General features: G+C 32.4%; 1 protein-coding gene across 1 annotated transcript in view; it reads right to left on the bottom strand.

The window, feature by feature from the left end:
* Window positions 1-17,873, bottom strand: part of VPS50 (VPS50 subunit of EARP/GARPII complex) — a 141,145-nt gene that overhangs the window by 35,808 nt on the left and 87,464 nt on the right. Inside the window, exons 16-20 of the mRNA XM_002751602.7 lie at window positions 17,611-17,709; window positions 11,421-11,511; window positions 8,961-9,137; window positions 6,062-6,180; window positions 3,753-3,859 (exon numbers count right to left, since the gene is read on the bottom strand). Coding sequence (XP_002751648.2) covers window positions 3,753-3,859; window positions 6,062-6,180; window positions 8,961-9,137; window positions 11,421-11,511; window positions 17,611-17,709 — 593 coding nt within the window. The remainder of the gene's footprint in view (window positions 1-3,752; window positions 3,860-6,061; window positions 6,181-8,960; window positions 9,138-11,420; window positions 11,512-17,610; window positions 17,710-17,873) is intronic.

Here is a 17,873-nt window from a genome sequence, read left to right on the forward strand (position 1 = left end):
GAAATATATTTGTACTAACACTAACATTTCCAGAAGAAAACAGTAGAAACTGATTAGTTTTGTCTGAGGAAGGAGACTTGGAGCCCAAGGGCTCTGCTTATACCTTGGGGTATTTTAATTTTTAACCATAGACATGGAGCCCAAGGGCTCTGCTTATACCTTGGGGTATTTTAATTTTTAACCATTTTCATCCATGACTTTTCTATTTAAAATGCTCAATGATAAAGAGTATGCCAGCAAACTCAATTGCTGGGAAAATTCGTCAGTCTGCCATCTAGTATTTGATCTTCCCCCAATGAAAAGAATGTGCCAGTGAAGGAGTGGATCTCTTGCCTCCCATGTCTGTTTTCTCTCCACCACATAAGCTGATCTCAGGCACATTATACCTAAGTATCCCTTAGATGCACATATCCTAGTTTCATTTTAAATACGAATGGATGTGCTAGTGTATATGTTTTTCTAGCTACTAAAATAGTAATTATGTTGTTGTAGGCAGTTGTTATAAGCATGGACTTCGGTAACCTAGCTCCTGCTCCTCAGACCTGTCACACCTGCTCCAGTGAGAGCTGCTACCAGGAGAGAGAACTGTCAATACCAAGGCTATTTCACTGATGAGACAAATTTCCTAAAACTTTTCTTTCTCTATCTGCAAGAAATTACCAGGCCGACAGAATTTTCTCTTTATCTAATACAAGCAAGTGTTCTGATCAGTCCTCTGCACTAGTGCAAAGCCTCCCTGAGTCTTTATAATAAATTTAGGTACCACCTGGGGTAACAAAGCCCCATTAACACTTTTTTGTTTACTCTCTGCTAATTATTTGTCAAGTAAATACTACTTGAAAAGGACATTTTAAATATGGCTTTAATGTTCTAAGTGTGTTTCCCAACTACTCAATAATTAGTTCCTTCATCTTTTCAGGCACCAAAAATTAATCTGCTTATTTACACAACCATACTTCTCCCTTTGTAAGAAGAGGCATTACCTTTGCCAGTTTATAATCTTCAGGCACTTCTATGTGATAACAACAGGAGATGGAACAGTGCATTTACTAGTCAGAGACCCCTGATACAGTGGCTTCCTTAAATTTGTTTTGTATATATCTAAAAACTGAAGATAAAAACATCCCAGGGAGAGAGAAACTGATAGGAATAAAAATCTACTGGGGGAAACTGGGGTGATAATGGCAGCACCCAATCCCAGTCCTAAATGAGAAGATACAAAAGTTAAATTGTCATACTTGGCATTGTTTCCTAATTGCAAGTCTAACAAAAGACATGGTAGTGGAGAAAGCTGAAATTGCAATAGTCAAATTCTCTTCACAGAGTAAGGCTTTATTCAGGACTATGCCATACTTTAAAGGCTCCTGAATGTGGCTTTTGTCAGTTCCTATAAACGCACTGTTCAAAAGCAAGGCCCACTATGTTGATCATTAATCCTCATATAAGAATTTGTTGATACTATCATCTGAATTCAGCACCAGGAGCATATTTCTACCATTATTATAAAGGCCTCTATCTTTTTCTCAGGTAATGAGGATAGCAGAATACATTGTTTCTTCAATTTTTTTTTATGCCTACCAAGAAGTTAAGCATTGTATCTGATGTCTGCATTTAACATGATATGATAAAGCATGATGTGCTTTCCTCAACTTTGTCTCAGCCTTATATTTTATTTGATTTGATTATAATGAAAAGATGCCCTCAGAGTAAACAGCAACATGACTATCTCCAGCCCCATTTGAACTAGGTAAGATAAAAAATATAAAGAACTGCTTAGATGTGTTTGATTACATTATTTTTCCCAATTCCCTGTAGGAGCATTTTACATCCCTGCCCATTTCCCTTGACTTGGAGTGCTTCCTGCAGCAGAAGCATACTTCTCCCTCCCTTTGTCAAGCCTGACTTGCTTTGGCCATGTCAGAGGAAGTGAAGGGTGCCACATGGAAGCAGAAGCTTTAGCAGTCATCACATAGTTTGCTCTTGCTCTTCTGCCCATGTTCCAGATTGGTTGGTACTATTCTTTCAGCCTATATCTTAGAATAAGAGACACACAGAGCAGAGCTACAGATAATGAAAAGACAATGTGTAACACGAGTGGAAAATAAGACTTTGTGGTTGAAAGTCATTGATGCATCAAGAGTTCCTTGTGACTTCAACATAATCTAGCAAAAGCTGACTACATCTCAGGTAGTGTGTTCAGACACTGAAAACTGCTGGGTCTAGAAGGCTAAGGAGGATTACAAGGATTCTGAAAGGTCTGAATTTTTATCAGTGAGGACAAGATAAAGGAGTTGAGCCCATGAAGCCTGAAAAATTGATTGTGGGGTGGTCGGTATGAGAAAAGGAATGAAAGGATAACTACCACCACATATCTAAAAAGTGATCACATGGATGAATAGAAGAAAAAGAAAGCACAAGCTTATTCTTTTTGCTTCTAAGGGCAGAACTCAGACCAAAAGCTAGAAACAGGTTTTGGTTTACCTTAAGGAAGAGATTTCTACTAATGAGATCAGTCTAATAATACATGTTCTTCATGTTGAGTAGTCTTCCAAACCACTATGTTTCCAGTGACTGAAGTCATGAAACAGAAGCTACACGGCCACCACATATTAGAGACATTACAGAAAGACAACCAACTTCATGGGAACTTATACCAATGACCTCTCAGCACCCTTGCAATTCTGATTCTCTAAATTCTACAGAGGTATTTCTGACACTATGTTCAATCAGCTCTCTTGGAAGAAGAAGAAAAGCTAAGTCTCCTGGCAATAATTAGCTATGGAATAGCTTTTTAGAATATATCCTTTTTGCTGAGCATCATGAAAATGTATACTTTTCTTCTCAATTCAGTAACATTTTTTGCTCTTTCTAAAGAAAGTATGACTCCTAAAAAGCATTCTATATACATTTTATCCTATTCATCAATTAAATTTCAGAATTATCTTAAAGAATACAGACCATTTCAACAGAGCTAATATAATCAAACTAGGTATTAGGTAAATACTATTTCCATATATAGAATATATAGATTTTTATGGTAAACCACTAAAATTCCTGATTGGAATAATGAAAGTTAATATGAGAAGACATCTCTATAACTTATTTGTCAAATATATAGACTTATTTGTGAGATTGAAAGGGTAAAAGCATATAAGATGTTGAAATAATGACATTAAAAAAATCCACAGCATCCTCAAACCTGAATATTTAAAATGTCATTTCTTCATGTTGCTTGCCTTCTAAAAAAATCATCAATAAAGGTCTTATCTATAATAAGAACAACATTTCCTATAATCTGAACATTTGGCTTGTAAATCCCTTATGTCTAAAAATGCCAGAGTCACTATTCACTCTGCTTGACAGAAGATTGTAAAGACCTATTAAACAACTAAGTAGAAAAATATTGTATAAATGTGAAACTGGTACTATCTTATCTTACATGTACCTCTAACCTACCTAAAGAATTTTTCATTACATTTCAATTACTGAAGTATTTTAGAAAAATTGGAAGATACAAAGAATAAATAGGTAACTGAAAAAGAGAAACTGGCAATACTATTAGTATTATTGAATTTGGAACATTTAAAATGAGAAGCATTGACATATGATTACCTTAAGTCCCTTACTGCAGAAAGTACTAGAGTATACCAGACAATGAAAACCACAAGTAAAAGTCATTCACTAACAAACTAATTTAACTGTTACAATGTTTTTTTTCTTTTTTGGGGGAAAAAAAAAGTACAGCTACTTACCAACAAGTCTTATTACATTCAAGGTTGTATTTGTTAAAATAGGTGCATTCACTTTATTTAGACTGTAATCTGATTTCTTCCTGCTTTTTAGAGTTTCTCGAGAAACACTTTATACGGAAAAACAAAACAAAGTTGCTAGGGTTGTCAAGTAATAAACCAATAAGTTACTCAGATTAGGCCCTAACCTTCATAACTAATTATCTAATGAAAATCTTACTATGCATTAAGTAAAGATACAGAGAATAACTTCTTATCCTTATAAAATTTACATTCCATAAGACAAGTAAGTAAGCAAAAAACTAAAGTACCATAATGCATTTCTTCGATTATAAAACATTATCTATCAACCCCTAAAAAAGCTCCATCACTTTAAAAAACAGATTTTCCAGGATAATTATACATCTTAAGTGTAAATGTACTATGTTTCTTCATTTCAGAAACTTATAAACATTAAAAAAATACCATCCTAAGAATCTGAATTAAGTGTAGAATATTCATGGCAGTATTTGGGGCTAGGGGGCAGCATTAGGTTCAATAGAAAAATAGAAGTTATATGGTAAGCACAGAAAAAAGGGCCAACATAAAATACGGTCAGAGATAAGAAAGAACAGAGTGTGCTCAGAAAATTACAAGGAGTTTACTACATGCACATGTAGAACAAGTGGACAGAGGGGAAAATGACAAGAAAGGAGACAAGTAAAGACCAGATCCTTGAAAGCAATCAAACCTGAGGGACATGAACCTTATCTTGAATACAGTGGTGAGTCACTAAAAAGTAATGAGTAACATGACATGACTTAATTTGTATTTATGAAAAAAAAACCTGTAAATTTAGATCCAAGAGTTGTTTGGAAGTGGGCAAGCCTAGAGACAAGAGCCAAAGTAAGGGAGTTGATTTAATAATCTGGCAGAGATAATTTTGGCATAAACTAGAATGGTAGGGGTGAAATACAAGAAAAATTGTTCAAGAGACACAAATTAGAACTGAGAATAACTATCAATTTATTGGCTTCAGTTGCCAATTTGTTCAATTCAAACTTCTTAGGGGTAAAAAGTTTAGGGGCTGCAATAACCCTACCAAAAATTGAGACATATATACATGTACTGGCAGACACTATCTTACTTGTACATTTCAATTCAAATGGACCTTTCCTTTTGGCCAAAATATGCCCAAAATAAATCTTATAAAGAATTCCAACAAAATAGTTCTATTCAGTTCACAGTAGATCATACTGACACTTAATATCATACATATGCAAAAACCAATAGAACAAATTTTTTCAATTACAATACCTATAAATACACGAATTGCTCACTTTTGAAAACAGGATTATTTCAGTTGGGATTTCAAGTTAAACAAGTATCAAATAGATAGCCTGGGGTTAACCAGTAAGAGTATACTTACATCTATCATTAAGAAAAAAGTATATCTATGGTCACTAAAGGTTTGATAGTCATGAAATCAAGTTGTTTCAACATCTAAAAATCAGGCCCATTTAACTGGCAAAAGGTAAGAAAATATTCTGTTATAATTATCATAGTTTTGAAGAGGTCAGTTTATCATAAAACAAAACTCAACCACTAATGGGACACCTTGATATAAGGTTCAAATAGTGAACACAAATAACATAGGGAAAATAAGTGGCAACTTTCTGTGTTTACAAGATTGAAGCAAGAACTCCACATACAAAACAAAAGACCATTTTTTCTTTGCGGTTTTTTCTTTTATTAAATCTATGTAAAGAATAAATGGCCACCAAGGCAGCATTGATTTTATAAATCTAAAGGTTTCTTCCTCTGCAAAAATTGATCTCTGATTATGCCCAATATTTTCAACAAGATAATAAAGTAATTTTAACGGATTTTAAAAATGACTATCTAACTTTGTGATACCATAAAAAAAGGAATTAGAATCTTGCTACAAAAAACAATGTCAAACAAACTATATAACTCAAAGGAAAGCTACATTAAAAGTAGGTATTTAAAAACTTATAAATGACTAAATCAGTTTCTTTCTTGACATTAACACTCCAGTTTACAGTTAAATGAACTGATCTGTGAGATGCCACCAAAAGTTTTGCAAACTTTTCATATAACTATTTTATTTTTCCTGAAATTCAGTTATGAAATGTTAAGGGGAAAAACTTACATTTTTAGCCTTCCAGGAATTATTTTTGAATGATTGTCAGGTGACATTATAAGTACCAAAAAAAATTAAATTTTGTTTTTTTTCTTAACCTTCAAGGAAATCCTGTATGTTAAGATAACAAGATAAAATGCTAAATACCACACAATATATGAATAATCACCTTTTCACAGGAGCATCTCCTGTCTGCTCATCCACATAGTCTCGTTTGAGTTCCTCAGGAACATCACTGTCACTGTCATACTCTTGATAGGCACACTTTTCTTGTTCATCAGATTCATACTGAAGAACACACAGGGTATTAAAAAGTGAGTATAAAGAGCCTCTTTTTGTGGGGTGTCTCAACACAGTGAAAGTACTCAATTTTATAAGCAACAGCTAAATACAAGAGATTCTCAATTTAGCTTTAATATTGTCACCAAGAATCTCACTATTCTTCCATTATCTTCATCATTTCTACCTTAATCAGCACAAAATAAAAATATTGCACCTATATATGCTTGAAAATATGCAACAAACTCAAATTTCTATAAACAAAAACCTAACAAACATTCCACTTGGCCTAAAAAGAGAAGAGTATACATTTGCTTTTTTATTTTTTTACCTAAAATCTCTCAGAAGTTTCACCATACTTATTTCCAATTTTCCAATTTGCTAATAAAACTCTTGAAAAAGAGGTTCAGTATCCAATTCTGGCACTCTGGAAGTATTACTTCAGTTTAATAAATACGTGCAACAAACATGCTGATGTTCTATCTAATTCACTATAAGATTTAATTCTAATGGTAACTTAGAAAATTAAGCTTAGAATGCAAGGACCTACTGAGAATGAGGACAAAAATGGTAGATTTACTCTTGAGAGGAAGGGTCTCTTCCCAACATTTTCATCATCTTTATGGTACAATGGCCCAATGCCAGCATGGGAAGGACAGTGAAATTCAGGCACAATAAAGGAAGCAGTGACAGCACTTTCATTATGATCATCATCTATTAATGTTACAGATTAATATGCTTAAATAATGGCTAACATTAATATGATTAAATTATAGCTAATACTGAGTTTTTAACCAAGTATTATGCTAAGTGCTTTCATGAATTATCTCATTTAATCCTACAGACACTTCTATGAGGAAGTTTTATCTCCACATGACAGTTGAGGAAACCAGTATAATAACAACATGGCAAGAAGTTAGTCCCCTAATTCAACAACCATGTTTTGAGAGTCTATTAATAAAAAGCAGTATGAAAGGTCCTATTTAAATGTGGACCCTGATTCTCAAGGACATAAATTGCACCTGGAAAGATTAGATCACACATTAATAACTGCAAACAAGTCTTACAGGCAATCCTCTATACATATATGCAATGTGATCCTGATGCTATGCAGAAAGGTATTCTAAACAAGCTAGGATGTCCTGGTTACAAGAACAGAGCTTTGTGACCACACCATATCATATATACTCATTATCTGAGGATTTCATATTTGCAAATTTGCCTATTCACTAAAATTTATTTGTAACTCTAAAGTCAATACTCATGACATTTTGGGAGTTATTCATAAATATGTGCAGAACAGTGAAAACTTTTGAATCATCTAACATGCATGTTCCCAGCTGAGGACAAACAAGGTATGCTCTGTCTTCTTGCTTAGGCTCTCATACTATAAACAAGTTTCCTTTTCATGACCAATTTAGTACCAAATGTTTTATATTTTTGTGCTTTGTATTGGTGATATAACTATTTAGAATGCCCCTGCAAGTGTAGCACTGAAGTGCTGTCTAATGTTTCGAAGTACAAGAAGACTGTGATGTGCCTTACAAACAAACGTGTGTCTGGTAAGTGATAAGCTTCATTTAGGCATGAGTTACGGCGCTGTTGGCTATGCGTTCAGATCATGTACTGATGGGCTGATAAACATGCTGCAACCAGAGGCTCATAGGAACCTAATTGTATATTTGCTCTGGGAGTAATGTTTCAGTATTTGCTAATCCAGTATTCATGGCAACTTTATAGAACACACTGCTGCAAATAATAAGAATCAAATGTTATGTAAGTTTTAACTAATGAATCACTTTTATAGAGAGATATATTATTTTAAAATAATTGGGATGACTTTAAATTCCTCTTGGTTTAGTCAACTTCACAGAGGCAAAATGTCACAAAGAATCACTGAATCATAAAATATGGCTTACTATGAAACAATTTAAATTTCATGAATTTTATCTTCATCAAATAAAAAAGAAATTCTACTATAATAAAATTAAAGACAAATCCTTCAACATATTTTTGTCATATCTGAATAGTCACTTCGGCTTCATAAAATCGAAAATAAAAATCATATTGGGTCACTATGGAAATTAAGAAGAAACCATCAAACAAAATATTAAGTCAAGTAAAATACTGTGAAACCCCATGTAGGTAACTGTGAAGCAAGCATTCTTCTTACGGTAAATATTGGGAAACTGAGGGTCACAGAGTTAAAATAATTTGCTAAGGGCCACACAGCTGATAAATAATAAAGATGATATTCATTATCTGCCTTCGAATCCTTTCCACTAACTCACACTATGTCTAGTTAATATTGTTTCTGAGGTCCTCAAAGTGTTGTTAAAACGCTGTACTTCTAAATCTCAAAAAAATATCCCTGCCTGCCAACTAAGCAAGACATTATCACTTTCTCTTAGTTAAAGGGGCATGGAACAAAATAAAACAGGTACCCATTAAAGGGTTTCAAGAAAAAGGGCAGATGAAACCTATTCCCTCACTCATCTGTCTGTACAATAAATCACATAAGTATTCAGTGAAGAAACTATATTACTACTTGATTAGCAACATAATAAAAACATAATGTAATAAGAACATAAGCAAACAAATTTACTATTTAAGAGGACAAGGTCAACAATGCATATTATAGAGTCATTATCTATAAATGTAATATCATAGGTACATTAAGTACATAGGTAGGCAGAATGGTAGTAAATGGACACATAAATGTAGTAAATTGCCTTACTCATTGAGTAGAATGTTTTTAAATTAAGAAATCTCACTTATGTTTCACATACCCCATTAGAAGCCAAGACATCTTCTGTTTCTTCATCTTTGTGGTTAGCCTGAATTTCAAATGGATTCCCACCACTACAGTACTGCTCAAACAAGGTCACCGCTTTTGAAGAAGTTGAGACCGGCTGTTTACTAGGTGAAACTGATGGGGAACGAGACTGTTCCATGAATTTAAATTCCTAGATGTTAAAAAAAGGAGCCAGATAACTTTTAGCAACAATAAAATTCTAGTACATAAACAGAATCCATCAATATAAATGTAGAGTATTAGAAAAATAACATCTTGACCTTCAGGTAATTGACTTTTAAATCATGCAAGTTGCCTAAAAGCACATACTTGGAAATACATGACTAAAAGTTTTCCTAAAGAAAACTCAGTGAATGATACCACTTAAAACAGTATCATCTGCATCAAGCTACTTTTGGCTTCCCTTAAGAAACTGCACAGATCATTTTTTAAAATAGTTTAAGAAATTTGAATGATGTCTTCTAAAAATTTGAAAACAGCAGCAAAAATCCTAATCAATAAAATTATTTATGAAAATAATTGTTAAACACCTTGCTTTTTCATATGCTTGCATCACTTAAGATATTCTATACAAATACATCAGAAACAAAGTATAAAATATATATCTGTGTTACACTGATGTCTACAAACTTTTATTTACCTTTCTCTGTATATTAAGAAACAGACAACACAAACATATATGCCAAGGTCATATGATGTGTCTTCTATTTCTAGCAAAGCTAAAGAGTTGCAAGACCTAGTCTAAATTATGCAATAACCAGATAAGAAAACTGAGGCAGTCTGAAGGGATTCAATGCAAAGTTCAACATTACGTAGCTAATTAGAGGAAAAGCTGGAATAAGTTCTTAAGTTCCTTTGAATTACAAAAACCTTGATTTAATGATTTATCACAAGATTTAACAAACATTTTTCTTTTATCTAAAAGGAATAATCCCAAATTTAAATTTGTTCATATTCAATGATATTCTTAAAAGGCATCCTTAAAAGGCATCTTGAAAGGTACATTAGCTTGTAGTATTAAATAATATATGTGTTTATTTTCCTTTTACATTTCAACTATACATTTAATCATATACATCACAATGCCTAAAGATCATGCCATTATTTTTATAATTCTAAGCAAGGAGTTAATATACATCAATGAGATTAATTTTTAGAAAATCAAATCCCCAGGAATGCATATTAGGTGAACACTAAGTTATGAATAGTTTTCAAGGTAACCACTTTAAAGGAGATAATGTTTACCTAGATGGGAATGCTTCAACATGCCTTTTTTTAAAAACATGTCTTACAATTATACTAAGTGTAACAACATGACAACATACAATTTGATGGTTAAATAAGAAGTCAAATAAAATTATTTAACAGATATTCTAAAATTAATGTTAAACTTAGAATTCTAAATAATGTTAAGGAATTACCTTAAATCTTTTAGAATTCTTAAATCCTATGTTAATTTAATGTTAATTGTTATCTTGATAATACTAATTAACATGAGCATTAATTTTGCTGCCTTTAAAGCATTTATTAATCACCATGTTACAATACTTTTAATATTTCTATAATAGGACAACAATATAATACAACTAGATAAGAAGCTATTATACAATATGAGAATAAAGACACTCCCTATAAAAAAAACTTGTAATCATGTATTCTTTACATTTATCCAGAATAAGAAAATTGCCTTCTAGAAAGCCATTCCTTCCAAAGGCAAAAACTAAACACACCGTACTTGCTGAACAAGGATCTAGCTATATGTACTGCATTTTGACACTTGGTATTTGCAGAACACAATCTTTCAGATATGAATATTTATATTTATCTACAATGTGTTTCAACCAAGGGAAAAATCAAACAAATTAAAGACTTTTTCACAGATTGCTTATTCTTTAAGAATTCAAGGAATTGATTAACTAATACAAACTAGTTAAGAGTATTTTTTATAAATGCCTCTTTTATTTCTGAGGCATTTTCATTATAGGCAAATTTAAGAATTACAGCACAAATTAAGAACCTACTAGTCACTTTAAGAAATAGAAAAATTCTGTAAATATAAATAAGCATTTGCATTAAACTATACCAAAATACAGCTAATTAATTTTCTGCAAAATTTAAATACAGCAGTCAGCCCTTTCCTGAATTCAAAACAAACAAAAAAAGAGCATTTTGACTGTAACTCTTTTTAGGCAAAAGAGATTTCCTGAAGTATGTAAACTGAATTTTGTAAAAGAAGACAGATTTTTCATAACCATAAAAGGATCATTCCTATAAAAGATGCTGCCTACTAATGACTTCCAAGGAAGGAAGATAAGAAACTGTTTCTTAATTTATTTTATAAATGTTTTCATATTATTTGCAGATAATTTTTTCAAAAAGAAAAGGTAAAAAGATGACTAAAAGACGTATTTCTTTGTTCTTAAGAGACACTTACATGAAGTTGCAAGATGCTGAAATTTGACTTAACAGGACAAAGTTCCCAAGTCTCATTCTCTAGGAACATTCTCAGTTCATCAAGCCGTGTTCTTAAAAAAAGAAAATGAACACTCCAAAAAGTGAGAAGAAAAGTACACTGCACACAATCAACTTTGAGAACTCATTCGTATTAATGCAGTAAACTGAAATGTTTACTTTTATTAGTTAATATCTTATCATCCTTGAGAGAAAAACTCTCTCAAATGTTACTAAACTAAATGTTTGTACTATACTGCAAAAGTAATACATAGGAAATGACAATTTTATTAGTGGACTAAATTAAAAGCTTGTCACCAACTCACATACTTAAAATATCCCTAGCTGATTATGTATCGATGTTAAAACATAAAGACAAAATTTACAGAATATACGAGATCATCAATACTAACACATTACATTAAACAGCACAGCTCTAGTAAAGCCACAGATCTAGTGAACCATATCTAGTAAAGCCACAATAGCAAGATAATTATCGCTTTCTGAAAATGTTTAGCTAAGTGCCTATCCCTACACAGTATTTACAAATTAAATTAGCAGGTAAGACACCTATATACCTGACATTCCACTAATCACTTATTCCGTACTGATCTCTCATTTCTTTAATGCTATTGTTCTTACTGTCGATCCTGAGTAATCAACACATTATAAAGGCAGTCCCAGAAAAACAAACCCTTTTTTCTAGTTGACAAAAGGGCCAGTGCCTGCCCTATTCTTCCTCTTTCAACCACAAGTTGGTAGTACCGTGCTAAAAACAAAATCTAGATTTTTTTAAATCCACAGGTTCAAAATAGACAATAAATAGATGACTCTAAAAAACAGAAATTGCTCCAAATACTAGAGTTAACGGACAAGGACTTTAAGATAATTACTATAAGTTAAAAAAAAAAACAGAAAAAAAATGTATAAAATAGATAGAAAAGAGAAGTTCAAATAACTGCAATAAGAGAAACAAACAATAAGAGAATCAAATAGATATTTGAGAACTGAAAAATATACTTCCAATTAAAAACTGATTGGATTGTAAAATAGCAGTCTAGAGATGGCTGAAGACGACATTCATGAACTCAAAGACAGATCAACAGAAAATATCTAAATTGAAGCAAAAGTTGGAAAAAAGGGAAGAAACAGAAAAGATCGTAAAAGATATGTGAGATAGTAAAAACATTTATTATGCAGGCAATTGGATGGAGAGGACAGAGAATAGGCAAAAACAATATTTGAAGACATACCGGCCAAGAATTCCCAAAAGTGATTGTGTGCATAGCTCATACTACACACAAAAATTAACCTCAAGTGGGTCGCAGACCTAACTAAAAACTAAAACTACAAAACTTGACAACTCAATAATAAAAAACCCATAACCCAATTCAAAATGGATGAAAGCTTTGAACAGATAGTTCTGCAAAGAAGATACACAAAGGCCAACAAGCACCTTAAAAGATGCCAAACATTATCAGTCATCAGGGAAATGCAAACCCAAAACATGATAAGATACCACTTCATACAACTAGGCCAGCCATAATCAGAGACAAACAACAGGTGTTGACAAGGTTTCAGAGAAATTGGAACCCTCATACAGTATTGGTAGAAATGTAAAAATGTATCATGACTTTGGCAAAAAGTGTGACAGTTCCTCAAAATGTTAAACAGGAAGAGTTACCATAGGACTCAGTAATTCTACTCTATATTAGTTTCCTGTGGCTGCTGTAACAAATTACCACAAACAAGGTGACTTAAACAAGCAGAAATTTATTCTCTCACAGTTGTAGAGGTCAGAGCCTGAAAATCAGTATCAGTGGGTTGAAATCAAGATGTTAGCAGAGCTCCACTCTCTGGAGGCCCTAGGGGATAATGTGTTTCCTGTCTCTTCCAGACTGGTTTGTGGTATTTATTACACTGTAATTTAAAACAAATACAGTGATAATAGGTATAACCCAGACTGAAGAAGCGCAGTCAACGCTAGGCATAAAAAATGTATAGACAATAACATATAAAGCAAAAGTATATGACAAAACACCAAGAGGGTAGGAGAAGTAAACGTAGTTAAAGTTGGTTCCTGCATTATTCTGGAAGTATGCTACCTAGACTACGGTAGAACATAAATGCCTATTGAAGTGTTGGTGGTAACCATTATAATAATGTATTTTTTAAAAGCTAACAAAAATATATATAATATAAAAAGTAAAAATATATATTATTGATCCAAAACAAGCAAAAAGAGAACATTATTTAAAAATATTTAACATTTTATATATAAAACAGCAATATGATGGGTTTAAATCTATTAATAATTATGCCAGTAAATATATTAAATGTAAATGGAAAGACAGTTCTATCAAATCACAAAAATTGTCAGACTAGATTTAAAAAACAACATCAACAACAACAAAACAAGTCCAGACTTGATAAACTGTCGAAAAAGGGCACATTTTAAATATAAGAACACAATTAGAAAGAAAGTTAAAATTACACAAAAACACAATTTCTCAAAATCATAAGCTGGGATAGAATTTTTATCAAAATTATTTTTAACATCTATTAAAATGATAATTATGATTTTTTCTTCTATTCTATCAATTGATAAATTAAATTTCTTAATTTTTTTTTAATGTTTAGCCAACTCTGATCCTCCTGAAATAAATCCTACCTGTTCGTAGCATATTATCCTTTTCAGGTGTCACTGAATTTAATTTGCCGATATTTTGTTTAGAATTTTGCATCCATGTACTTTTTTTTGGAGATGGAGTCTCACTCTGTCACCCAGGCTAGAGTGCAGTGGCGCAATCTCGGCTCACTGCAACCTCTGCCTCCCACATTTAAGCAATTCTCCTGCCTCAGCCTCCTGAGTAGCTGGGATTACAAGTGACTGCCACCATGCCGGCTAATTTTTGTATTTTTAGTAGAGGCAGGGTTTCAACATCTTGGCCAGGCTGGTCTTGAACATCTGACCTCTTGATCCACCCACCTCGACCTCCCAAAATGCTGGGATTACAAGCATGAGCCACTGTGCCCGGCCTGCATCTATGTTCTTATGTGATAGTACCATGTCATTTCCCTTTCTTATTATGTCCCCTTGTTCTGTTTTGGGATCAGTGCTATGCTGGCCTCATAAAATAAATTATAAAACATTCCCTCTTTATTCTATGAAAGAGTTGTGTTGGTATTGTTCTCGCCTTAAATGTTTGGTAGAATTTACCAGCGACATCAGCAGGCCTGAAGATTTATGGAAATGTTTTGAAGCCCAAATATAATTTCTTCAAAAGACCCAGGACTATTCATATTTTCTATATTTTGTTTTGTAGGGTTATTAAGTTTGGCTTTATAAGGAATTTGTTTATTTCATCTAATTTGTTGTATTTTCTTCTAAAAACATAGGTGACTTTTCTCTTCTAACACCAGTCAATGCAACCTTAAGGTCCTTGAAAATATTTTATAAGCTTTGATTACTAAAGTAACTACAAAATAAAATGTACTTATTAAGCAGAATATTTTGACAATTATACATTGTAATTTTTATGTCACTATGGTTTAAATAAGAATATCTGTGCTTTTAGAAATTCTCCAACATTTAACAGAATAATGTTCTTTGGGTGTATATAAACTTAGCATATGGATTTTTTTTTAATGGGGAAAAATAAAACATACTTTTGAGAGGTAGGAACAAACAATAATAGAGGCTGTGTTCCCTCACATGTTCATACGGTTTTATCCTAGAAAAAGATAGTGGAATGCAAACTTTTAAACAACTACCACAACTAATATTAATACATGTCATAAGTAGATGTTCTGCCAAAAATAAACTGCTCCTATTTTTATCTTTTTATTATGCCTATAACTTCAAACCAATAGCTTAAACTGATTCAAAGTCAGAATAATTTTGTTCAAGAATTTCTTCATTCTCAAGAGTTCTATTTGGCAGGAGAGGACCATGAAACAAACCGTATGCACATTTAAACACTTCTATTAGCAAAATAAAAACACACCTCATCTATATTTCACCCTGTTTCATACAGTTTTTCAATATTTATGTAGTATAATTTGGCAAAGGGGATATTAATTTGGGATTCTGCAGGTTTAGATTCATCGCTGACTAAAGCAATGACTTTAGTCATTTCAATGTATGTACACTAGCATCATTTCTAAAGTTCCTGTCAAGTTTATTTTGTTTTGTAAAGAAACAAATATACCTTAGAACACATTGATGGTTTGCACCAACTTTACCAAATGACTTCCACTATAATATTCCTGATGGCAACTGTCAGAGAGAAAAATGACTACAGACAGGATAGAAACTAAACTACCTTAAACTTTTGTTTAAATACTAAGAAAAAAGAATAATACTGTGTAATAATTAAATCTTTCCTGTTTAACCTGCCCCAATTTTTATAATATAAAATACTGCAAGAAAACAGGTCACGATGTATAGAACTCCATTAAAATGAAAAGACCTTTTAATCTGGCCACTTCATTTTATAATTCATAGAATCACTGGCCAGAGAGGTTAAAAATTTGCCAGTATCAGACAGTTTGTAAGCAGCAAAAAATGAGACAAGAACCTAAGTCTACTATTACTCAATGCAGCTTTCCTTTAAATAACATAGCACAGCCACATCAATGAGAAATAGGTTTCACAAATGTTTCTAAAAGAAGTTATTTAAAATGTTGAGTGTTTGTGGAAAATTTAAGTCATTCATTTCTGTATTCTTTAATTTCATTAATGTGAACTCTGTGAAGAATTTCCATCGTGGTCAAAATCTCCATATCTAGTTGCTACAGATGACAGACACCTTTCGACAATAAGTAAAAACAGAATGCAGAATGGAAGCCACTAAATAGATCAGTGTTTCTATATTGTACACACATCCTAGACACTAGGAACACCAAAAGCTCTCCAGTTGTCATGTTGGATACAAAGCAATCTCTGGGAAGAGAGATATTTGGCATAATTCATACTACAGGGAAAGTAAGGCTTCTTGCTCCTTTGTGCTTGCTTTTTATTCCCTATCCATGATTAACCGGCCTCTCCCCCTGCTATACAGAAATGTTTAAGGAACCAGCCCTTTCTTTTAGTCAGGGTTTAAGTTTTAACAGAAAACAAAGTTATAAATAAAGGCAGTGTTAGGGCTTCCTGTTGGTCCCTTCCCACTGTTTCTCTGAGGTTTATTCAATTAATATTTTTTTCATTTTTAAACATTCTCAATTATGAAACTCAATTTACTTAATTGTCTGCAATTAACACAGACAACTCATAGTCAATATATTAATAATTAATTAATCAATGGTTTGGTGTTCAGTCATCTCTCTTTTGACGTGGCATATGTCACTGTGAGCAGATGTTGACTATGAACAAAAGAAGAAAAAGCAGAACTTCAAATTATGACTCTCTCTGGCACCAAATAACATGGATATCAAAACTTAAATTCAATTGTAAAAAGTAAAAGTTGAGAATAAAAATTAAGATATAATTCAACTCAAAGAACAAAATATATCTAAGGGATACAACGTAGGGTCTAGCTTATAACAAGAGAATTCTAATGTTAGCTTTCTCTTCCCTCAATTTACTGCTACTCTAAGCATATAATTACACTGCCATTATGAACATTCTTTCACCTTCTTCCACTCCCCAAAAACCATTCCTAGTCACCCTTTTAAATATTAGCTGTGATTGTTTTGCAAAGCAACGCAGTATACAAATTTGGCTTTGTAGCAAGATTCTGAATATCATATCCTCTCCTCTAGAAGACTTCTTATTTCTAAAAGATAGATGCTCTCAAGCACCCCCTCACCGAGCACTGCCTCTACTGATTTAACTTCCTCATACACACACCCATATGTATGCAGGCATGGAAGAGTGGCCAAATTCTTTCTGGGAACCTTGATCTAATAATCATGTTTTACTCATAAAGGAATCGGTTCAATGTTTTAAGCCCCTCAAAACAAAGAATACATTAAAATTTACAATGAATACATAATGAGAACATTTCATTATATTTTGGTTTAAAAAAACCCTTAACCATCTTTAAAAAGGTACAACACATTCAAATTCAAAAGTAATTGTTTAAAATCAATTAATGCTATAAGATTAAGTATTAGACAAAAGTATTATCATTACTCAAATAAGTCCATTCATATTTTATTAGAGTTCTTACCTATGGTAATTCTTGAAATAATTGACACTTTGTTTTCTAATAGACTCCTGTAAAACTTCAGACTTGCTACCACAAAATTCTTCTCCAACTTGCATCAACCTAGTTGGACAAAAAAAGTTTAAGTAAATTTCAGCAACATCTTTACAGAGGAAAAAGAAGTACAGGTTCTTTTCTTCAAAGGTTTAAAAAAAACTGCAAAAATTTGGATATGTGAAAAAATTCTAAAGATCACAAATCCATTAAGGTTTACAAACGTCTAGAGG

This window comes from Callithrix jacchus, chromosome 11 (assembly GCF_049354715.1).
Source record: "Callithrix jacchus isolate 240 chromosome 11, calJac240_pri, whole genome shotgun sequence".
Lineage (NCBI taxonomy): Eukaryota > Metazoa > Chordata > Mammalia > Primates > Cebidae > Callithrix > Callithrix jacchus.